This window comes from Cladophialophora bantiana, assembly GCF_000835475.1.
Source record: "Cladophialophora bantiana CBS 173.52 unplaced genomic scaffold supercont1.21, whole genome shotgun sequence".
Lineage (NCBI taxonomy): Eukaryota > Fungi > Ascomycota > Eurotiomycetes > Chaetothyriales > Herpotrichiellaceae > Cladophialophora > Cladophialophora bantiana.
The window spans coordinates 381,123-397,815 of NW_015971595.1; the positions used below are offsets into that span (position 1 = coordinate 381,123).

Consider the following 16,693-nt stretch of genomic DNA (forward strand, 5'->3'; position numbering starts at 1 on the left):
GACGCTTTGTCCATTGAATCGATGCCGGCTACACGATGATCGCCCAACAGAATGAGATTCACTCAGACAGTGGGACGTTTCCCATTGGGGAACACCGACCCATTCGCGTCGTGTGCATTGGAGCGGGATACTCTGGTCTGATGATGGCAATTATCGCCGAGCAGAAGATGAAGAACCATAACGTATCTTTCCAAGTTTACGAAATGAACCAAGATCTCGGAGGCACTTGGCTCGTTAACAGGTGGGACTGTCCTTCTCGTGTTCGGTCATATACTTACTCGACGGGCGGCTCAGATATCCTGGATGTCAGTGTGATATCCCGGCGCATAATTACGCATTCAGTTTCGCTCCAAATCCGGCTTGGCCAAACTATTACGCCACCTCAGAACAAATACATGCATACATGAAGGATGTAGCAGCAAAATTTGGATGTGAAAAGCATTTCGCGTATGGTCACAAAGTCACTAGTGCCATTTGGAGTGACCAATTATGCAAATGGAATCTCATGGTCGAGGCGAATGGACAAGAATTCCAGGACTCGTGCGACGTGCTGATCAATGCCGGGGGAGTCTTGAAGTAGGAAAACGCCCTTAAAATCCTGAGGAAGCAACGGTTGACAGGTTTTAGTAACTGGAGATGGCCCTCTATCTCTGGCATTGAAAGGTTTCGAGGAAAACTGCTTCACTCGGCAGACTGGGACACTACTTATGATTGGTCTGGAAAGAATGTGGCGGTGATTGGAATTGGATCATCAGGAATCCAAATCTTACCGAAAGTTGCAAAGAGTGTGTCTGCTCCTCCAACTTGTGAGGACCCGTTCAGATGCTGACTACAAGGGGCCCAGCGGCTAAACATGTGGATTTTTTTGTCCGGTCGCCAACATGGATATCTCCTGCTCCTGGTATTAACGAGCCTACACCAGAGGATCCCGACGTTGACGATGAGTACAACTACGCCCCACACGAACTCGAACGGTTTAAGACTGACCCTGAGTACTTGCGCCGGCATCGAGTGTTTCTGGCAGATAAACGCATTCAAAATTTCAAACGGTCAGTGGCAGACTCCAACGTCCGGGATGAGACGGATCAGTTGTTCCGACGCACTATGCTGGCGCGATTAGGGGATTCGCCAAAGGGCAAGGAGATCGCATCATGGCTTCTTCCAAAGTTCCCTGTGGGCTGTCGACGTCTCACACCTGGACCTGGTTTCCTGGAAGCCTTGATACAGGATAACGTGGACAGCTGGTGGGATAGCATCGACGAAATCACAGAAACGGGCATTAAACTCAAGGACGGTACCCATAGAGACTTGGACGCGATTTTCTGTGCTACCGGCTTTGATACAACATTTCGGCCACGGATTCCGTTGATTGGGAGGAATGCCGTGAATTTGGCTGAGCGCTGGGCTGCTGAGGAACCGGAGGCATATTTCAGTATCGCTGTACCAGATATGCCCAATTACTTCAGTGAGTATCTCTCAGTTACTCCAAACAGCTCTGAAAATCTAAACGGGAATTGCTGAGCACGTCATGCGCAGTGTTGCCGCACAGACCAACACTAACAAAGGCTCAGTGTTCATAGGCCCAAACAGTCCAATCTCGAATGGCTCGCTCGTCCAAGCAATTCAAATGACCGGAATTTACATCTACAAGTGTATCACCAAACTGCAAACACAAGGCATCAAGTCCATGACCGTATCGACGCAAGCGACCAAGGAATATAACATCTATTCCCAGAACTGGTTATCAAAGACAGTATGGGTGGCGCCATGCCGAAGTTGGTATAAGCGAGGTACGACTGACGGGCGGGTTGTTGCGGTTTACGCTGGCAGCTGCTTCCACTTTGCAGAAGCCTTGAGATATCCCCGATGGGAAGACTACGACTTCGAATATGTGACCGATGCAAAGCTGGGATTGAACCGCTTCGCCTGGCTGGGCAATGGTTTCAGCAGGAGGGAGATGTTGGGAACCAGTATCGGTGATACTCAGACATTGGACTTTGAGGAATACTGGAAGCTGATGATCTTACCCGAAATCTACAATTGACAACGATACATAGAGCCTGAGTACAACACTAAGCTTTACGGAAGGGCTTAACTCTATAGACTAGTCAGTCAGTAGCTGTTCTCAAGATTTCAACCTAGTCACACTGCGGGTCAAATACCGCTACAAAGCCGCAATTTCTATCAGAGTCAATCGATCCTAGGCACTCCAATAGCCGTCCTACCTTGCTTCCCCCGCACTCCAAGCCTTTCAGCAATTGCGACCACCACTGCGCGGACTCCTTGAACTTCTTCCCTGGTTGCTCCATTGAATTGCATCCCCATCATGTGGTTGCGCGCTTGCTCTTGACAATCAGTGCTCAGCAGAGCCGCCACAATGGACTGCCCCGTTTCCACCTGATTCAGGATCCCTGGGAAGGAAAAAATATGGCCATAGAACAATGCTACAAGAGACATCATAACTGTCAGTCGGGCCACAGTATCCGACATCACTGTGGTAGTCGAGACGTAATCTTCTAGGAAGGTAAATTGAAATAAGAGGTTTGGAGTACTCACTGGTCACTATCCACGAGTACTCCGCTGATCCTTTCGCGGTGAGCGATGTATCATAACCAGGAATCTTGGTATAGATACTGTCTATCATTTCTTGACCGCGTTGAATGGCAGTCTCTTGTGATTCGCCGGCCCTGTATGGAAAGGAAAGATAATCAGCAATGGGAATTATGACCGCCATCGTCATGCTGAAGCGACGAGGAGAACACAATGTTACAATAGAATTACCTGTAGCATTTCGATTCCTGCAGATATTCTGGTGTAGCTGTGAGAAGCTGTCTAAGAGACGTGCCCGTCTAGCCAAAGAGAAGTGGTCAGCGTGTTGATTCTCAAACGAGCACAATTCTCCTGTGCACCTTTCCACAAGGCCTGAGTTGATTTGGCAGAAAAGGGAAAAACAAAAACCCATACCTTCGCTGCACCCCATATCCCACAGACCTTAGTGAGAGCTTCGCGTATTTTGCGAGTCTCACTCATCTGATCCTCGTCCGCGACATATGTGCCGAGCACAATTTTATACAATTCTGGGATCAATTCTGCATAGTTCATTCCCCCAAATGCAATGATGGCGGTTATATACCATTTTAGTCGAGGCCTTTCTCCACATCCAATGTTGTGGATGTCAATCAGATGTAGCAAAAAGTCCGTGTCCAAGATTTGGGACATGTTTGAAGTCGATACGAAGACGGCTTGTATCACGAAACCTAGGAGGCCAGTGGGGATGAAACTAATGAATGCTTTTCAAAAGAGGACTGATCATTGTAATGTAAGCTGGTATGGCATTGGACCTCCCATATTTCGCTCGCTTTCGCCCCGAGCTGGGACGGAGGTCTGATGTCCGAAAGGGGCGACCCGAGTGCCCGGCCGCAAGAAAGACTTTACATTCAGCTTCCATCTGCCAAGGGACGCTGGCCACTTCTCAGATCTCTTCCAACCTCCTTTGCGAGAAAGCAAACAAGAATTGAGAGAAACTACTGTCGACTACAGTCATTATGACTGTTGCAATCTGCGTATATCGCCAGCTCGATTCGCGAGAAAAGGGTGAAAAGGTAAGTTGCGGGGAGATGGAAGGCTGGTATTTTGTCTTCCAGTATGACCAAGAAATGATCAAAGGCTGATCTTACTGGCAGTTTAGAGGCCTCCTACGTGATGTCGCCAAGGCCACGCTGTCGGACGAACCTGACAATAAAGCGTATTGTTGGTTTCGCAAAAGTCAATCCAATACCCTCCCAGGGGAGTGGATCTGTGGATTTGAGTTGTAAGAGTGGCCTCCTAACCATTTGGGGAGGGTCCAAAAGAGCTGATGAGAATTTGAGCTATGAGAATGAAGCTGCACTCGTTGAAACTCACCGCAGCGGTGCAGAATATCAGAGGATGCGCAAAGTGGTTGCGGAAGAGGAGCTGCTGGGCAAGACATATCCTCAGATAATCCTTCTCAAACCAGCAGCCCCGTCCGGTTTTATCAACAGGGGGTCGACAGCAACAGTCCTGGACGAAAGCGACCAGTCGTTGGTCCTGATATCGCAATACAAATATAGAGCCGAGTCAATGCAAAACTTTCTCGCAGAGATCGAACATATGACCCAGGCTTGCCATATAGAGCCGAAAGTTCTGGCTTATTACCCCATGCTCAGGAAGGACGGCGAGAGTTCGGTCCTGACGATCTTTGAACGGTATGCCTCAGAGAACGCCCACAGAAGGATCAAAGAGGCATTGGATCCTCTTATGTAAGTCGCACTCCTGAATATTGTTTCTGGAAATTGGCACTTCGCTGACCATGTCTAGCGCAAGACTCGCTGCTTTGAGCGATGAGATTGTTGTCACGACGTGGGGACATGGCTTCGGACACTTGAAGAGCATTAGCAGCAACTTTGAGCTCTAGATAGAGCGGAGGGATTAGCCATCATAAAAGGGAGCTTTTGAACGCTCAAGATCACGTTACAGAAAATGGGGAGAAGAGTATATATTTTAGACCAGGGCAAGGCATTCATTTGTTTTGCACGGATTCTTCTATTTGCTATTCTTGTAGCAGAGAAAACCAAACGAGAAAATCAAACTCAACAAACTGATTGGGCTTTGCGATGTAAGTGATTTCCCGCCGTGAGCTCGTCCAAATGAAGGCTCGTGCTGATTACGTCCGCGGTCAGGATGCAAAGGGGACCGTTATGGCCAAGTCTACCCACTCACCCCAAGTAGCCTAGCAAAAGGGCCGCTGAACCCTCAGATGGCGACGCCATTCCGTTTCTATTGCTTCTGAACGAATTTCAAACCCCCGTCTAGGGAAGCTTCGGTAGAGAAGGCCACCCAACTTCAACCGGCGATCAGACCTCCGTTATTCCGCATCAAAACTTGCCTCGATCATACATAAATGAGACCTTGCGAATGAAGGATGCATGCACTCGCCATGAGGCAAGGGCAAAACAAGAAGTCCTTTGGAACTGGTTTTTGCCACCTGCTGTAAAGTACGGAACTCTCCCTTTGTTGCACGCTGCCCAAAATGTCTTCGGTCGAGGCAACAAAGCCACATTTCAGCTGGCGAAATTTTCTCATGTGTTTTCTGGTCTCAATCGGTGTCATTGGTTTCGGATATCCCTCAGCAATGGTTGCCCCCATGCTTGCCAAAACCTCATTCCTCGAATTCACTGGCCTCGGAGATGAAAAGGGTATACACAAGAGCAAAACATCGCTCGTCGGAGCTCTTGGGGGAATCTTTCAGGTATATCAAACATTCCGCCCACGCTGCGATTGCTCCTAGGAGATAATCCTGACATTCCTAGGCTGGTGCGGTCTTCGGAGTGATATTAAGCACACAAATCACAGACCGTTATGGAAGGAAGGCGGCCATGTTATACTGCATCTTTTGGTCCATCGTCGGCGGTGTCGGCATCACGGCCGCTCCGAACCTCGCCACGATCCTTGTGTTTCGCTTTTTCTCGGGCATGGGTAGCTGGGGATTTCTGACCGTGGGTAAGATCTATTCAATGGTCCGTTGAAACTGCGACTTCTTGGACGACTGATGCATTACAGCTCCCACATACACGGCAGAGCTCTCGATCCCTGCTTACCGAGGACTGACAGCGGGTATGTGTGGCGTGATGCTGGGGTTGGGCTACGCGACTGCCTCATATTTCGGCCTAGCCTTTCACTATACAGACAATCGAACGGCGCAGTGGCGCGGCCCGGCCGGCCTGAGTCTCGTCTGGCCGATGATTTCGTTAATTACTCTGCCTTTCATTCCCGAGTCGCCACGATTCCTTTTGATGAAGGACAGAGTTGATGAAGCGTGGAGGACAGTCTCTCAACTTCATTCTCCAGAAGACGGCTCAGATCAGACGTACGCTCGAGAGGAGTTTTACCAGATGAAGATGCAAGCACAACATGATCAGAAACAAGACGGAAGCTGGAGAGCCCTATTCTCCAAAGCGTACAGAAAACGCGTGATAATAGGCTGTGGGCTTTCGTTTCTAGGCCAGAGCACAGCCGTTCTTGTTATCCAAAACTATGTAAGTCTCTTACCCAATGTTGAGAACGACTTGATGGATGTTTATGGATCTGTAGGCCCCCATTTTTTATGCGGCGCTAGGCTTCAATTCGAAGCAACAGATTATCATCCAGTCCGGAAGGGATTCTAGTAAGTTCAAGCTCGAATCGCCCGAGAGACTCTCTACTCACGGCTTTGTCAGTCGCATTCGTAGGCAATCTGGTGGGTGCGATTCTGTTGGACCGCCTAGGACGGCGACTGATGTTGCTTATTGGATTGGCTGGTTGTATTGTTTGCGTCGCCATCAACTCGGCAATGGTTGCAGAGTACAGCGGAACCGATAATGCCGCTGGTTTGGGAGTCGGCATTGCAGCACTCTTCGTTTACTTGTGCTTCTATGCTAGCTGCTATGACGCACCTCTACTTGTGGTTCTTGGAGAGATATTCCCTAACCACGTTCGAGCAAAAGGAGTCGCGCTGTCAATTGCCACTGTTGCCGCCAGTGATATCCTCTACCTACAGGTAGCTCCATATGCATTTGCGGCCGTGGGGTGGAAGTTCTTTCTGGTAAGCACTGAAAACATGATTTTCCCGAATGGTCCTGGCCTAACGATCCTTAGCTCTTCATCTGTGTCTCGGTAGTTGGCTGGATCTGGTTGTACTTTCAGTTTCCCGAAACCAAAGGGGTACCTTTGGAAGAGATGGCAGACCTCTTCGGAGACAAAAAGGAGGTCGTGGTGCATCGTGCTGACATTCACCTTGACAATTTCACACCAAAACTCTCGACTCGACAACAGGACGGCCCCGATGGAATATGCCCTAGCGAGCTTGAGAAAGGGGAAACTTCAAACTTTCATGTTGAATGTGTCAGCTCGCTCAAGGATCATTGAATTGGTGTCTAGTCGTTTAAGTCATCATACGGTGAATATAGTAACTAAAGGAACTGCGCATGAAGCAAGATTAACCCGTTTCCCTTTCACAAATCTCAGGGGATCAGCGCTACAGTAGATAGACCCAAAACAAAAGGCTCCATGCTCGGGGCACATGCTTCCGAAACCCTATTGGGCCAAATAACTCTTCAGTGAAGTAATGGAAAGGAGGAAGCTGTGAGATTGTTCACGGGTCGGTTCTTCCGAACGATGGCTGCATCTGGCGTTCTGTGTCAGGTGTATCTTATTTTCAAGCCCCTGACTCGAGGGCAATTTAATTCAGGTGGATTGTCGAATGCGGGTCTCATCAGATTACATATATGTAGCATCTGAAAGGCTCAATTTGCGACCCTACAAGATTGCCATGATGTTGGGTGGCGACGCTACGACTCCCGTATATACCAGCGGAGAAGAAGCCAGGAAAAAAGACCATCGACCCAGCCTTTCACACTCCTTTGAAAGGCCTCGCATATCAAACAGCTCTCCAATCGTCGTCCCCCAACCTGAAAGTAGGATTGGATGCAGCATACCGAACTCTGGATCCGCACTGGCTGTTCAGTACACCGCTTTGGTTAGCGTCTGCCTTCGGTTGTTCTTCAGGACGTAGAATTGGTTCAATTTCAACGTACGAACACATTCGAATGCAGGACTATCTGCCGCAACGGCGGCAAACTGTTGCTCCCACAACCACTTCACTACTTCACGAGATTGCTCCAACCCGGGAAAAGCGTGACTTGAACTGTACCTCTCTCTGGTACTCTTGTCCAGCGTGGAATATGCATCAACAAATCCTGGAACAGGTAATTAGTGATTGGCCCACAATTCCATAACAGACGTCTTTTTGCTCCGACGAGCCAGCACCATTGTCATACGAACCGGTCCGAAGCATAAAAATATCGCCCTTGTGGAGCTCGATGTTGGATTCTTTTATGATTTCTTTGATTTCACTCAACCTGATAGCATGAGTCTTCAACGGATCATAGTGAATACCCTTCTGCCCAGCCCAAGAGTAGTAATCGATCAAGACGCCTCTCCCGGCAATTCCTGAGGCAGACCACGCTTCCATGCCGTTCACCCCACTGTTGGGATCATCGTGTATGTCGCTTTGAGTTACACTGTAGGTTGCTTCAGTCTCTCTGGACTTGAGCAGAGATCCACCACGTCATTGCACTCACTTGTTGTAGAACTTGGCCTCATCTTGGTAAGCAAAGTGGCGAAAGCTATCCCACTGGCTACTCCCTTGCGTGTTGAATGTGATCTGCGCCAAGTTTCAGTAGCTGATGCGGTTGAACGTCAAGGTCTGGTACAGACAACGTCATCATTTATAACCCGGGGTGCTTTGTTAATGATATGGCGCTCAAAACCTCGGCGACCAAGCAGAGGGGGGTCGACAAAATCAAGAGGTAAGCTGTCAAGGATGCGCGGTAAGCAGGTAGATGCTCATCGAAAGTTGTCCTCGTCTGTGTAGCTTACTTCAATCCGACTCGGATGCCAGTCTGAATCTCCTGCGTTGCGGTTTTTAGAACCACACTGTCCGAAAGGTAGTTGAGAGCCCCCAACTGAGGATTCTCCCAAATTCCCCATGCTGAGTACCGCGGACTGTTGTTTTCGATTTCCTCGAAGGTTGGAAAGAATTTCGGGATCGACATTTTGTGTCGTATTGGGACAACCTCGACGTAGGAGAATGAAACAGATTTGTGGGCAATTGAAGAGACAAAGTTGTCTACGCTGCATGAGACTGAGCATGCCCTGGCCAGCTCCATTGTTGGTTGCGGGTGAATACAGCCCCCGGGGCCTGAGCGGACATGACATCTCCGTCGGAGGTTGCAGCTTTTCTACTGTCGTATTTTGCCGCCGGAACCCCGAGTAAGTGGTTGCTACACAATTTAAAATCGAATTTCGTTTGGTAAACACCTGATGAGTCGTCTGCGGGGTAACGAGCAGAGTATTCTTCAGCGTTCTTGCAATGGGTTGCGCCAGTATCATTCTGTGTGTGGAAATCAACTCTGCCGTCGACTCGAAGCACCTTCAAGAATGGGGACAAAATCTTCAGCGGGCTATTCCAACTTGCACCTCTGTGTTCAAACTGCACGCCAGCGACAAGCATGACTCCTCAAAACCGTATAGAGACCAGTATTTAATCAATCTGGAGAACCCGGGAGCACTTACAAAATCCACAATCGAACACCTTAGATCCGAGTCATCGACACTGTTCTCTTCGTCGGACTGGAACATTTATCACGAAATCGCCCGACGTTCAAGGCCCGGGATAGACGGCAACGAATATCCACCAACGGGCACAGAATACGTGCAGGTGGGCATGGATCCTACCCTCGCTAGTACCCAAGACTATCTCGACTGGTTTGACCAGGAACACCAAGGCATGCTCGCTGAAGTTCCCGGCTGGCGTGGCACTCGGCGGTATAGGTTGGTTTCAAGCGACGGGAGCGGGAGAGAACATGCAGCCCTGTTCCTCTCAGCCAGCGAATACGACGTTGAGAATGGGTTGGGAGGTCCTATCTGGCAGCGCTCCATCGACACTCCGTGGACAGAGAGAGTGAGAGAAAGTCTGGCCCGGCCTTATCACCGGCGCACTTGGAAGTTCGTGCCACTATAGAAAGCCATTGAGTGCAAAGCGTGAATATGCGTTTATCTTTATCCAGAGGTTTCCGAGATCGATAGTCCGGAAAAGAACGCAGGCCGTTCTTCCTCCCTTTCTTCATTCACTGCACTATCTCCCAAGTGCGACGGTGGCTGGGCATCTCCACGTTTGAAATGACTCTTTTGGACCATTCAGACTGCATCGAGCTCTTCCACTGGGCTCCCCCCAGCCCGTTTTCCTTTTCATACTGCTGCTGCGCCAGGATTCTCCTCCATGGTGCTTTCCCATCGCCATGCTCAAACAAGAATTGCCAGCGAGTGCCCATGCACCATCCTTGGACCTTGGACAGCCGAGGCCGGTGCTCCGATTGGTACCATGTGTGGTATTCTTCCATATGCTCGGGTGAATTGATGGGAGCCGAGCCCACCTGGACAATTTGGCTTCCAGCGGGCCTCTCATCTCCAACCAGGTCATCTCGTTTGTCCTTCGAGATTCGTTCGTAAACATGCCAATCCGAGTGTTGCAGTGGGCCCTCTTCGCACATTTCCTTGACTAAATCTTTAGTGACCTTGCTCGCATCTTCCACTTCAATGAAGTCCTCATATCGGTAAAAATTGGCCTCGATGTCACTGGAGTCGGTGGCGACCATCTTTGTACGCAACTGAAACCCGGGAATCTTTTCTTGGACTTTCTTTCTCCAGTTCGCTAAGACACCTTCGCCATCTGATTGAATAGGATTGAAATAAATAACAACGCACCCTGGCGCCATAGCAACCGATCTTATTCTCAAACTAAGGAGCAGGAACGCGGAACGATGGTTGCTTGTGGAATGAAAGGACGCTACCGTTTATCTTGAGCCTTCATGGGCAACTGATGGATCTTCTTCAGTCTAAGTGCTAGCTTTCTATATAAGAGTTGGGCTGCTCGGAGATTCACTTCCGCATCTCCGTATGATGTCTGTCTTACGAACTGATCTGTTGCGTGGCCATCCTAGGGATGGAGGTAGGTCGGCCGGCTGCGGAATGTGACTCTAAGTAGTGCTATGGTTGGACATTATCGGCTGAGCACAGTGCTCCGAAGAGGTCTGTTAGATGTTTCCACTCGACGCTTGTCTCAACACTGGGATCTCGACCTCCTGACTTATCACCCATGTTCTCCACGTCAATCATACAACCATTTTGATATCTCGCAGATGGCGCACAGTGAACTGAGCGTCACTACGATCGCGATTCCAAGCGAGAGGCCATCGGGGAGCCGGATCAAGAACATGGTCCTTTGACGCTATAATTGGTCGAAACCTAACCGATCACGTTGATGGTCTGAATAACCCTCTTTTTCTGCTTCGCCTGTCAACTCCACGACCTCGCCGTCGACCTATACAGCGTCAGCCTTGTGCAGCCTTGCACCCTAACCGATACGCTAATTCTGCCTGTTCAATTGTCTGAGGTGCCTGTTCAGACCCGCAAGGTCATTCAAAGCTGAAGGAATCCCCTGTATACTCATTCTAGCCCAATAAAAGAAGAATATGGTCTCTTTTGCGCCGGCCACAGCTGGTGGTCGGCCAGAGCCCGCAATACAATCGTTGTTGTGACAACACCTATCGCGTGAAGTCACTCCCTCCAAAGTGCTACAAGGAGACTTGCTGGCGCCTCACCCTCAGACTCTAATTAAAGCCCAGGTGGTGGACTAGGTCAGCTGCGCGTACTCTTCGTATGAATAGTGAAGTTAAATGCACAACAGACAGAGTGGAGGCTTGAGAGACCCGAAGTGAGCCGCTTGAGAGTGTCGAGTACGAAGAGGGTCGCTGGCACAGAACTCTCAAGACACTTTTTGGAGAGATGACTAATTTAGGAATAGTTGATGACTTAGAGTGTTTGTATGTCCGATGTCAGTTTAAGCCGAGCAACCTATCAAAAGGCTAGCAGGGCATACCTAACCTCCTCGCTTTCTAAACTATATAGAGAGCTTCCTTAGCCTTCTTGGGTAGATAATAAGGACCTTCAACCTCTCATTCTCTGATAGAACTAAGCCTACGGTGTGCGTGGCTGACCAACTCCCTGAGCGTCCCCGAGTCCAGCCTGAGCACTTGGTCGTCCTTCTGTCTCAACTCCGTCACCAGGCAATCTTGCAGTACATATCGAGTACAGAACATGCTGCAGCATTCAGCACATGATGTGGTCTTGCAGAGATGAGGAGGTATGTACCCTTTATGGTGCAAGGCTCGGGCACTGGGTCAGGCTGCTCTATGAGGTCAGGGCCTTCGTGAAAATGAGACGCCTTACCGAGACTAAAGAGGTATGCTTTATATTCCGGAAGTTCATACGCGGGAGCCGATATTGGGCGATTCAAGTCGAGTTCGGAGAGTTCGGAGAGTTCTGGCTGCGTACGGGGCATTTGTTGCCGACTTCTGTGGATGCGAATTTGACGTCCATGCTGTATCATGTAGGCCACTTACCGAGTTCATCGACAATACAGGCACAGGATCTTGACGCTTGTTTCTGGTTCAACGTCCCACGCAATATCCGATCTTGAGCAGAAGTACCATCGCAACAATACTGCCGCTGGCGATACCGGCTTTCGTGGCCGCGGACAAGACTGCCAGCGGATCAGGGTTGTTGGAAGGGGTTGACTCCTTGGGCTGCTTGCGTTGATGCCGAGGGAGACTTTGCACTAGTAGTTATAGTACTTGTAAATGTCGAGTCCGTGAGATAGATTGGGTATGCGACCCGTGTCGGCTCAATATTGCACGGCGTGGTGTGGCTGGTTGGGAACCGGAGGCTTTGGCGGGCACACCGGAGTCCTCGAACGTCTCCTGAACATTTAATAAATCGTGCAGATGCCCGACCACGATGCCTCCAGCGCCTTCCCCACAGTTTCGGCGCCGGCCTTGAACTTGAGTCTCAGCGTCAAGTGTCCCCTTCAGCCATCGGGTCAGACACCATCATCGGCGTTGTGATCGGAGTCATTCAGATTCTTCTAGGCATCTTGCCGACGTTAGTATCGGGACAGTTGCACGCCGGGGTAGGTGCGGGTACTGCGACTTGAAGGCAGGATCCGGTGGTCGGGGGTTCCTTGTATGATGCCTATACTAGAGCACAGCGCTGGCGAGATTGGAGGTCGATTTCAGGCCTTGCGGGCACTGGTAAGGTATATTCAGCTGTATATTAGGGGCTTTCGACATACATTGCGCTGGTGGCGCACTCCTTGGAGAAGGTTGAGGAAGGTTTGCTTGCAGGTCACTTTAAGGCTCATCCCGGGCCTGCCGTTTCATAAACTGGGGTGGTGAAAGAGCTCTTCCCCGTGCTGACATCGGGCTTGTTTCTGTACCGTTTGTTTATACGAGCGATCGAATAACAGTACCGGAAATCCAGGTTCAGCATCGCAAAACTGATTTCTGTAACTGACAGCAAGCCGCGCCACTCATGCCACTAAGGTGTTGCACGGGCTCGTTTGAGGGCTGAAACATTTGCTAGTGTTCTAGAACAGTCTCTCCGCCTGAGAACTCATATATACTAGTTGCCAGGTCCAAAGCAAGGCATTGCTCTCAGATTCCCTGCGCCGTAGTTGCCCATGTCACGATGCCGACACCAAGTGCTCGATACGACGCGCTGCCGTCGCTGTTCCCTGGACATCTACCACCTCGTGCACCTGTCTCCAGGTACAGCGCTGCGGCGAAAGGGGGAAGCACCAACTTGTCTCTCTACGAGCGACTTAGCCCCAACAGCAGTGATGCCACCACGCTCGACACCTCGTTCCTACCCAGCGGAGCACTCGACACCAACGATCCCTCTCCGCCAGTTGAAGGAAATACTCTTATACTAACCCACAATCTTATGTGCTGGGGCCGATGATGCGAGACTACAACAGGCATATCATCAGGGCATGTCTATTGCTTCTTGGTCCTCTTCCACTCTCGCTTGTTCTGATGTATTTGATTTTTGCCAATCTACAGCCTCGAAACCAAGGTGCCGGCATCCCTGATAGCATTACCGTAGACGGCACGAATCGACCACTCAGTGATCAAGAGTACTATGTGAACTACTCAGCAACCCGGCTCGCATTCATCTCGTGTCTCTCCTCGACCTTAGTACTTGCGCTGGTACCTGTCGCAATGAGTCTCTTTGGGTACATGGTGGCGTTTACCATGCAGAAAGCATCCAACACCGGTAAATCATCCAACCTTCCTTCGCCATACCAATTCGAGCTCGCGATCGACTGCTCGGCGGCAGCTCTACGGACCTATATCGGTACCTCATGTATATAATCCATCCAAGGCGGAAGAGGTTGGCTGCAGTGCCAATGCAACACCATTCAGCATTGGTCCTAGCACTCATGCTCAATCTCGCCGTGTGCATCACGATGGTCGACACTCTTCTGCACATAGGGACATCAACCATCCAGTACTACAGCACCATGCCTTACCTTGCCACAGACTTCAATTGTGGTCGTCGCCCTCCGACTGTGCGCTGGGATAATTCCACACTCTCTGTGTATGCTCCCTGTAACATCAACCTCGGCGGTTCTGGTGCGAGGACAACATTCGCCAACTCGACCGAGGTGTACCTCACGCTCGGGCATCAGTCCACACGCAACATCGTCCGCCTTGCTGATAATAGCAAGACCGCCATCCTCACGCCACCCACATCCCCGTCTGGTGTACGGTTCTCAGCAAGTAGCTATGCTTCTTCAACAACATCTGAAACAGTGAGCAAACAATGTAAGCCGCATTACAACGGCAACGGTGACTGTGACGCGTGTCAGAGCTGGGCATACATCTGCACTCCAAGACGCAGCAGGGTTGAATATCTCCGGCAACTTCTCCGACATTCTTGCTGCGGGCGGCGACTTTCCAGTGGTCCTACAGTTTTTCAGCACGCCCTCGGAATTATACAACACCTCTAACGGCGCCGCACACGGCAAAATATGGTCTGCAGTGCTGTTCTCTTTGCTGGCTGGCAGCGACGATGGAATGTACAGGGGCGAAGACTCTCAAATCATTAGCGACACGTCCTACGACCCAGACAAAGATCTCCTCGCGGACACGTACGAAAACATCTACGGCATCATCTCATGCAGCACGACTTTGTCGGATGTGACGTACTCGGTGAGGATTGACGGGAGCATCTACGACGCCGTCACTACGCCAATGAACCACACCACAAGCTCTCCCTTTTACGGCGCCTTGTCATATAGTTTCGGAGATCCGAATCTAAGCACAGGAGTCAACCTGGCTGCAGCCTCGGCGGAGAGCCCGGAGGATCTGGCGTACCAGTTTGCGAGAGTGATCGATCGCACGATTCTGGGGTTGAGTGACGGCCTGCTCCCGGATCAGCAGGCGGTCGGTATGTTCCAGGTTCAAACGAAGCAGGTGGCGAAGGTGCCCGTCGCGGAGGTCGTGGCGTTGATTGTGCTGAATTTGGTGCTGCCTGTGGTTGGTTTGTCGCTGGGTGCGTGGGCGTGGGTTCTGTGTGTGAGACACGGTGTGAGGGACGTGCAAGCGCGGTTGGGGATCGGGGCGCTGTGGCAGGATGGTTTGAGGATGAAAAGTTCAATGAGACGGCGACCAAGGTGGAGGAATTGTATGCCGAGATGAGGAAAAAGGAAGTCGGACGTTTGTGCTGTGGTTGATGATGATGGTGGTGGTGGTGGTGGTGGGAGGGAGATACAAATGAAACAAGACTGATGAAAGCTATTAATTCGCCATCAATGCTCCCGTTCCCGTTCCCCATCTGTGGGTGCATGGTATTGTACTGGGTACTGCTGATGATCGTTTTTGGCCCCCACCTAATGTGGACTCTAGCAATCTTGGTGGATTATGCGCCTCGGCACACGCCTCTAACCGTTGTTGCTCGAGTCGCCTCATTCCTGTAGCTAATCTTCTCTTCTCTTCTCTCTTTTCGTAGCTAGCGAAACGCGCCTGTATTTGAAGTTGTGTTTCAGGTAAGAGACATAGAATTACTTGTTAAAGTCTGCAGTCTATTCAGACCCTTCATGCTCAGCAAGATTGAAGACGGACATTATATCTTATATTAGTCCGGTGGCCTCCTGCAGACCAAAGGTGGGGTGAAAGTCAACCAAAAGTTCGGGCGGTGACGAGCTATTAGGCGCGATCACGGGGGAGGGGATCTTTCACCACTGGGTGCTCGCAGTTTGACGGAGACCTTACCTACAGAACAGTAGGTAGGCGTCTGTGGCGCCTCGACCCCCATTTGCCGACTCGGTACCCAGTAAATCAGATTCCTTACTTTGTGACACGTGATTCAACCGCGTACCCCTGCCAAACTGCAGGGCCTCAAAAATTTAGGCAGCAGCGTAATGTCAGGGATCCTACCATGGGCCCCTGACCCCAGTATAAAATACTAGGTTGATGCCTACATGGCCGAGAGGTAGGCCTACCTGATTGCTAAGGTGCCATATTAAGAAGCCCCTTAGTGTGTTGCTCAGGGAGTACTGGGTAGTCAGGGAGCGCTCAGCGAACATTATCTAATGGTTTAGTTAAAGCTCAGGTTAAAAGTGGCCTCACCAACCCTCTAGGACCAAAGCGTATATGGCAATTCGTTTTTTCATTCACGAGTAATCTAGGGACAAAGGTAGTGAGGACAGGGTAGCTGAGTCGATCAGTGTACCGACTGACTTGGTACTCGAGTCGGCTACGGTGCCTACCTAATTACGATACGCAAGCGGACATCAAAAACATGTGCATTCGGCAATACTTAGGAGTCATTCTACATAGAAGATTCGGGGACGGTACACAAGGGTATCTGTATCCTGATTCTCTAGTCCAAACCCATTAATGTCGTCAACTCTGCATGCGCTTTCAGATGTGTAAATCATTCATTCTTCTGCCCACGCCCTGCGTCTCGTCAATGGGACTCACGTAGCCACTGCTCGGCGGATATGATGATCTCCCATTCGGCGCCGGCCCAGAAGACGCTGGACTTCCTCCGTGCATCGTGACATGATCTGCTGACAATTCTGGTCGGTGCATGTACCTCGACGTTGGTTGATGTCCTGCATTGTAAGGTCCAGGCCGTTGTTGGTCGCTCGGCAATTCCTGCGGATATGGATTCGCGGAATATTGTTGGTCGCTCGGCAATTCCTGCGGATATGGATTCGCGGAATATTGTT

General features: G+C 50.4%; 8 protein-coding genes across 8 annotated transcripts; 5 read left to right on the forward strand and 3 right to left on the reverse strand.

Moving 5' to 3' along the window:
- Nucleotides 1-35: 35 nt before the first annotated feature.
- Z519_11247 (uncharacterized protein) lies at nucleotides 36-2,044 on the forward strand (the record flags this gene model as incomplete). The annotated part of the gene is made up of 5 exons (XM_016768959.1): nucleotides 36-241; nucleotides 295-576; nucleotides 628-785; nucleotides 845-1,465; nucleotides 1,572-2,044. 5 exons carry the CDS (start codon nucleotides 36-38, stop codon nucleotides 2,042-2,044), a joined length of 1,740 nt encoding a protein of 579 aa, XP_016614805.1.
- A 733-nt stretch (nucleotides 2,045-2,777) lies between these two features.
- On the reverse strand, nucleotides 2,778-3,219 carry Z519_11248 (uncharacterized protein; the record flags this gene model as incomplete). The annotated part of the gene is made up of 2 exons (XM_016768960.1): nucleotides 2,778-2,849; nucleotides 2,965-3,219. 2 exons carry the CDS (start codon nucleotides 3,217-3,219, stop codon nucleotides 2,778-2,780), a joined length of 327 nt encoding a protein of 108 aa, XP_016614806.1.
- A 326-nt stretch (nucleotides 3,220-3,545) lies between these two features.
- Nucleotides 3,546-4,435, forward strand: Z519_11249 (uncharacterized protein; the record flags this gene model as incomplete). Its single annotated transcript, XM_016768961.1, has 4 exons — nucleotides 3,546-3,602; nucleotides 3,684-3,811; nucleotides 3,852-4,280; nucleotides 4,339-4,435. 4 exons carry the CDS (start codon nucleotides 3,546-3,548, stop codon nucleotides 4,433-4,435), a joined length of 711 nt encoding a protein of 236 aa, XP_016614807.1.
- Nucleotides 4,436-5,050: 615 nt separating this feature from the next.
- Z519_11250 (uncharacterized protein) lies at nucleotides 5,051-6,924 on the forward strand (the record flags this gene model as incomplete). Its single annotated transcript, XM_016768962.1, has 6 exons — nucleotides 5,051-5,269; nucleotides 5,331-5,520; nucleotides 5,581-6,056; nucleotides 6,112-6,184; nucleotides 6,237-6,601; nucleotides 6,655-6,924. The coding sequence occupies 6 exons, from the start codon at nucleotides 5,051-5,053 to the stop codon at nucleotides 6,922-6,924; spliced, it is 1,593 nt and encodes a 530-aa protein (XP_016614808.1).
- Nucleotides 6,925-7,518: 594 nt separating this feature from the next.
- On the reverse strand, nucleotides 7,519-8,612 carry Z519_11251 (uncharacterized protein; the record flags this gene model as incomplete). Its single annotated transcript, XM_016768963.1, has 5 exons — nucleotides 7,519-7,754; nucleotides 7,840-8,078; nucleotides 8,139-8,221; nucleotides 8,275-8,371; nucleotides 8,437-8,612. 5 exons carry the CDS (start codon nucleotides 8,610-8,612, stop codon nucleotides 7,519-7,521), a joined length of 831 nt encoding a protein of 276 aa, XP_016614809.1.
- Nucleotides 8,613-8,929: 317 nt separating this feature from the next.
- On the forward strand, nucleotides 8,930-9,580 carry Z519_11252 (uncharacterized protein; the record flags this gene model as incomplete). Its single annotated transcript, XM_016768964.1, has 1 exon — nucleotides 8,930-9,580. The coding sequence occupies one exon, from the start codon at nucleotides 8,930-8,932 to the stop codon at nucleotides 9,578-9,580; it is 651 nt and encodes a 216-aa protein (XP_016614810.1).
- A 106-nt stretch (nucleotides 9,581-9,686) lies between these two features.
- Z519_11253 (uncharacterized protein) lies at nucleotides 9,687-10,214 on the reverse strand (the record flags this gene model as incomplete). Its single annotated transcript, XM_016768965.1, has 1 exon — nucleotides 9,687-10,214. The coding sequence occupies one exon, from the start codon at nucleotides 10,212-10,214 to the stop codon at nucleotides 9,687-9,689; it is 528 nt and encodes a 175-aa protein (XP_016614811.1).
- A 3,462-nt stretch (nucleotides 10,215-13,676) lies between these two features.
- Z519_11254 (uncharacterized protein) lies at nucleotides 13,677-15,158 on the forward strand (the record flags this gene model as incomplete). Its single annotated transcript, XM_016768966.1, has 3 exons — nucleotides 13,677-13,821; nucleotides 13,881-14,282; nucleotides 14,359-15,158. The coding sequence occupies 3 exons, from the start codon at nucleotides 13,677-13,679 to the stop codon at nucleotides 15,156-15,158; spliced, it is 1,347 nt and encodes a 448-aa protein (XP_016614812.1).
- Between the last annotated feature and the right edge of the window lie 1,535 nt (nucleotides 15,159-16,693).